Genomic DNA, 5,841 nt, shown 5'->3' with positions numbered 1-5,841 from the left:
AAAAGTGAAGCTCATATATAAGACCGGAGGGAGTATTTACAACTCATTCTCAACATGCTTTATGGGAAACTAGAAAAACTATAAATCTCATTTACTATTTAACATTGTTTCAAACATGATTGTCTCCAATAAAATGATACATGTTCATAGCAAAATATATACACACACACATGCAGACACCCCTAAACATCTCACGGATAGCCCGTGGCCCTATAGAGGAGCATGCTCCTCCAATTTTTAATATAAAACCTAATTAACTAATTTGAGTATATTAAGGTTGATAGTTAAATTAATTAATATAATATGTTTTTTCTAAGACACCCTAACCATTTTTCTTAATTGCTTCTTTCCCTCTTCTACTTGATTATTGTTGAGAAAATGTCAATATGGTTAATTTGAAAAAAAATTGACAAATATATGAAATAAATCTTACATTAACATCCTTAATCTACTCAAATTAATTAATTAAAGTTTACATTAACAAAAGAATAAGTAATTTATGACACTTTTTGTATTGTTTGAATAAAATTTGTTTTATTTATTGCCTGCCCACATAATAAAACGTGGTTGTTAGAATTAAATGTTTCCTATGGTTTCAAATATACTTTTATGATTCAATTTACGAGTCACTTCTTGCATATATTAACAGAGTCAAAAAAAATAACTTAAAAGTCGATTGACTCTTCTTTAAAATTTAACAATTTTTTAATTTTATCTCTATTTAATATTCTATACTATATCTTATGAAAACAAAGTCTGCTTAATAATAATTAAAGGATGAAATCATATGAAAATTTTAATTATATGACTTACAAATTAAACAAAAAAAATCTCCTCTTTTTTACTCCCTCCGATCCTATATATAAATTTCAAATAACTGAATCACGTTGATCAAACTAGCAGTTAAAATTAGTTAAAAATAATAAATAGGTCAAAAACATTTTTTTAAAATTTGCCCTTATTTATTGAAAGAGTAAATGAGAGAGGCAATAAATGAAAAAATGATGAAAGAGAATACATAGGGATAATATTAATCAGAGAGAAGGAGTAATAAATACAGTCAATTAAAGACAAAATAAGAAAAAAAAAAGTAATAAATGCTTAGACACACTAAAAAATAAAGTTTATATATAGGACCAAAGGAAGAACTTTATAAGTAGGATAAGAGGAGTAAGAGTTAGTTAATAGTTAGATTTGATTTTAAATATAAGACATCAATATATTTTATCTTTTATATTTTTCATTTTTTAAAACCAATTTACTAAGTTATAAATTAAATTGATATCTAATTAAATATTATTTCAAGTTATTTTAAGAAGATCATATCACATTAGTTATATTAACTAATTTATCTGATTTTCTCAGTCTACTCAAATTTAGTAGCTTTTAGTACGAGGGGAAATAATTGATATTATACAATTTTTATGCTAAATTTGTTTTCCGGATCTTAAAATATTTTTCAAACTAATTTGCCAAGTGCTTCTTACATTCTGTATAGAGTATGAGATTATTTTTAGTATTATTTAATATTTATATTAAGCGTGAAGGTGCATCAAGTAACTTGGAATATTTTTTAAATGAATTCATTACCCCTGACAAAAAAGAAAAGAAACACATTCAATGCTCCCAAGCAGTTAATAGTATAATTTTATTCCTAATATATTAAAACTGAAGCCCGTGAATGCAGTACGTGTCTTGTGGGCGATGGGTTAAAAACACAAACCATCATGAAATCATGCAATTCCTGTCGCTGTAGTTTCGCCGAGATAAGATTCATGTGAATTTTTATCGACCGCCCATATAATACACGTGCTTGTTATAATTAATATCCCCTTGTTTCTTTTTTTTGCCAACTAATATCCCCTTGTTTCTAGTATGCTGCTTTAGTACTATATTTACAACTCATTCTAAATCTCATTAACTTTATCTTAAAATTTAATAATTTAATTTTATTCTTATTTAATGTGTAATATATTCTATAAGAGCAAAGTCTATATAATAATAAATACAAAATAAAATTGTATATTCATTTTAAAAATTTAATTATGTGTCTTATAAATAGGATAAAAAAGTTTTTCTCTCTCTCCTTTATAAATGAGCTCAGAGGAGTAAGAGTTCTTTTAGTATAATTCAGAGACTGTCCACATCACACTCATCGTGACTTCTAAACATCCAGCTTCCGTTTTCTTTTGTATTTCTTAATCAATCATGCATGTGAATGGAGTACGCGTCTAAAGGCAATGATTTTTTTTTTTTTTTTGGGATGGAATGAATAAAGGCAATGATTTTAAACACAAATCAAATGGAGAATACGATTTAAAATAAAATTATTATTATTATTACTATTATTATTATTATTATTATTATTATTATGCATAATAAAATATACTGCTCTGGTAGTTAATATAAGCTACTTGAACACATTTTCGCATGTTAAGAATTGTATTAAATTTACAAAAAATTTTAATTTTACTCATACTAAAATTCTCTCTCCCCCCCCCCCCACATTTACAAACAAAGTTCACTTTTTTCTCTTCTTTCTCTCTTTTTATTGAGAATTAAATAAAAGTAAAATTAGAAATTAAGCATTAAATAAGTAACAAACATTTAAGACCAAAACTTTTCCCCATAAGCAATTGATATTTAGGATCGGAGTTTAACAATTCATTCATGGTAACCTGGAGGAGATGAGATTTATGTGACTTTTTTTATAAATTTTTTTTATCAGCTGCCGGTATAATACTATGGTTATTGGGGAATTTCCTCGTCTAATTTTATTTATAAGACAATTCTAGTATATTTCATCTTTTTTGTTTTTTGCCAGCATTCTAGAAGAGAAACCTCAAGCCTTGTTAATTGTGCCATCAATTTTAATAATTTTTAAATTTTATCTTTATTTAATATACACTATATCCTATAAAAAATTTATATAATAATAAATGGAGGTTAAAATTGTATATTTATCTAAAAAATTTAATCATATGACTGATAATAGAACAAAAAAATCTTCTCTCCTTGCTTTATATAAACAGCACAGAAGAGTGAGAATTAGTTGAGAGTTGAATTTGCTTCTAAGTATAATACACCAATCCACTTTATCTATCATAATTATAATTTTTTCAAAACTCATTTAGTTAACTTATAAATTTATATATAATATAATAATACAAAAAATTATTTTAATGAGATCATATCACATTAAGTTATAATTAACTAATTTATTTGACTTTCTCAATCAACCCAAATTTTAGTAGCTCTTATATTAACTATTAACTACTAGGGGAATTAATTAATATTATCACTACTATATTAAATTTGTTTTTGGCAACCCAAAGTATTTTCCAAACTAATTTATCAGAGTGGCTCTTACATTTTGTATAGTGTATAGGATGAATAGTATTATTTAATATTTATATTGGGGGTTAAGACGTATCACCCTAAAATTTTGTGGTACAATTTTGCTTAAAATATATAAAAAGTGGAGCATGTGAATACGCGTTTGGAGGCGATGAGTTAAAACACAAATTTAGCGGAGAATATTATTCAAAACAAAATTGTTATTAATACAATAATAAAAAAATTACAATTCCTGTCGCCGTAGCCACGAGGGAGATGAGATTCATGTGACTTTTTACATTGTTTGATTAAAATTTGTTTTATTTATCGGGCCCCTATATAATACGTGTGTTTGTAATAATCAATACTCCCTTCGGTCTCTAATATATTCCTCTCACTATATTTGCAAGTCATTTTTAGTTTGTTTCATGAGAAGCAATAAAGAATTTAAACTTTATTAATTCTACCTTAAATTTTTTTTTTAATTCTATCCATATTTAATATATATTATATGTACCTTATGAGAGCAAAGTCTACGCAATAATAAATAAATAAATAAACTATACATTTATCTGAAAATTTTAATAATTTGACTTATAAATAAAATAAAAAGGTATTTTCCATTGTGTCTTAAAAATAGAACTAAAGGAAAAAGAGTTAGTTAAAGGTTAGATTTGGACATTTGGTTCTGAATATACTACATTAACTCACTTTATCTCTCACATTTATAATTTTCTTAAATTAATTATCTAACTTATAAAATGATATATAATCTAATATTACATAGAATTGATTTAAGAAGATTAAATCATATTCTTTTTTTTTATAATTTATTTGACTTCTTTAGTCTATCCAAATTTTAGTTGTTCTTATATCAGGGAGCTGATGGAAAAATTTATATTATCACAATTCCTATATCAAATTTCTTTTTGGCACTTTTGTCCTTTCCATGCATGCCCTATCTTTATAAATAGGCATCATCCATTACACAATGAAACCCAAAGTTAAGCAAGAAAAAAACCTCGATCTTACCCTCTCCTATCATCGATCATGGCTTCCAAGAAACAAGTTGATCTCATTCTCCTTGTTTCCCTCCTCATACTATCGTCCATCATCATCGTCAAGCCCTCTCATGCCGATGATTGTCCCACAGAAAAAACCGGTGGCAAAATCGCCGTCTACTGGGGACAAAACAGTGAATCCGATGAAGGAAACTTAGCCGAAGCATGCGACGCTGATCTCTACAACATCACCGTCATCGCTTACCTCCATGTCTCCGGCAGCACAAGATACTTAGACTTGAGAGACCACTGTCCTTCCGGCGATTGCACAGTCCTAGCGCCGCAAATTCGTCACTGTCAAAGCAACAAAGGCATCCAAGTCTTTCTTTCCGTTGAAATAGATGCCGTCGATGACCCTATTTCCTTGGCACAGTATCTCTCCGATAACTTTCTCAGCGGCAAATCAGGCCCTCTCGGAGCGGTGGCCTTAGACGGCATCGATATTGCCCACTTCGAATACAGCTCTGAGCCATGGCACAAGCTCGTGGCGGCCATTAGGGCTTCGACCGACAGAAAGATATACATATCAGGAGCCCCATATTGCCATACCACCTTGGACAGCACAATCGAGAAAGGTGATTTTGACTATCTCTGGGTGTTATACTTCGGTGAATGGGCCACATGTGAATATTTAGGAAACGACGACTTCTCAAACCTTCTTGAATCATGGTCCACATGGACGTCGAAGCCAGTTTTAGCTGATACCTTAGTGTTCTTAGGCTTAGTAGCATCAGATGAGCCATCTGCAGCATCCTATGGTTACATACCACCAGAAAAGCTCAAGTCTCAAGTTCTTCCGACCGTGACGGAATCTTCAAACTTCGGAGGAATCATGCTCTGGAACAGGTATTATGATAAGGAAACTGGTTATAGTACTGAGATTAAGGATGCTTTTGGCACGAAGGTTTGTGAATGCGTGTGCCAGGCTGCCGCATCGAGGAGATTTAACAGTCTCTTGGCCAAATCTGTGTAAGATGCATGACACGTACTACATATAAATATATAAATAACAGCAAGCTATAGGCTAGCATGCCAGTGTGCGAGTGTGATGTATGTATGTTTGACTACTACCATGTAATAGCTCTTGCTTTAAATAAAGATCCACTTCTATAATTCTGAGCTTTGAGCAACTGTTCATTGAGTTCTTTTTTCGGATAAAGTAGCATCTCTTACTTATGGTGTATTTAGCACCCTGCTGTTTCTTTCTTTTCTCTTTTTTTGTGCTTCTAGCACCTTAATCTTGTTTATAGTACACACAACATTTTAAACTATAAATAAGATTAAGATGCTGAATGTAAAAAAAAAAATTTTTGGGGAGCTAAATGCACCAAGAAAATAACATTGATGTATTATAAGTAAAATTAGAATACTGGATGCTCCTAAGAAATAATATCATGAATGCTGCTGTACCACTCTTTTTATTCACTTGAAACACAAACAATTT

The 5,841-nt window shown here is 29.7% G+C and overlaps 1 protein-coding gene across 1 annotated transcript; it reads left to right on the top strand.

Moving 5' to 3' along the window:
• The first annotated feature begins 4,386 nt into the window (after window positions 1-4,386).
• LOC114754420 (acidic endochitinase-like) lies at window positions 4,387-5,370 on the top strand. The gene has a single exon (XM_028943191.1). The coding sequence runs from the start codon at window positions 4,387-4,389 to the stop codon at window positions 5,368-5,370; it is 984 nt and encodes a 327-aa protein (XP_028799024.1).
• Window positions 5,371-5,841: the final 471 nt, after the last annotated feature.

This window comes from Neltuma alba, unplaced genomic scaffold, assembly GCF_004799145.2.
Source record: "Neltuma alba isolate B1F8T4 unplaced genomic scaffold, ASM479914v2 tig00001256_pilon, whole genome shotgun sequence".
NCBI lineage: Eukaryota > Viridiplantae > Streptophyta > Magnoliopsida > Fabales > Fabaceae > Neltuma > Neltuma alba.
This window is presented reverse-complemented; position numbering and strand designations above follow the sequence as displayed.

Coding starts and splice junctions, on each gene's coding strand:
- LOC114754420 (XM_028943191.1), top strand. CDS start 4,387: ATGGCTTCCAAGAAACAAGTTGATCTCATTCTCCTTGTTTCCCTCCTC.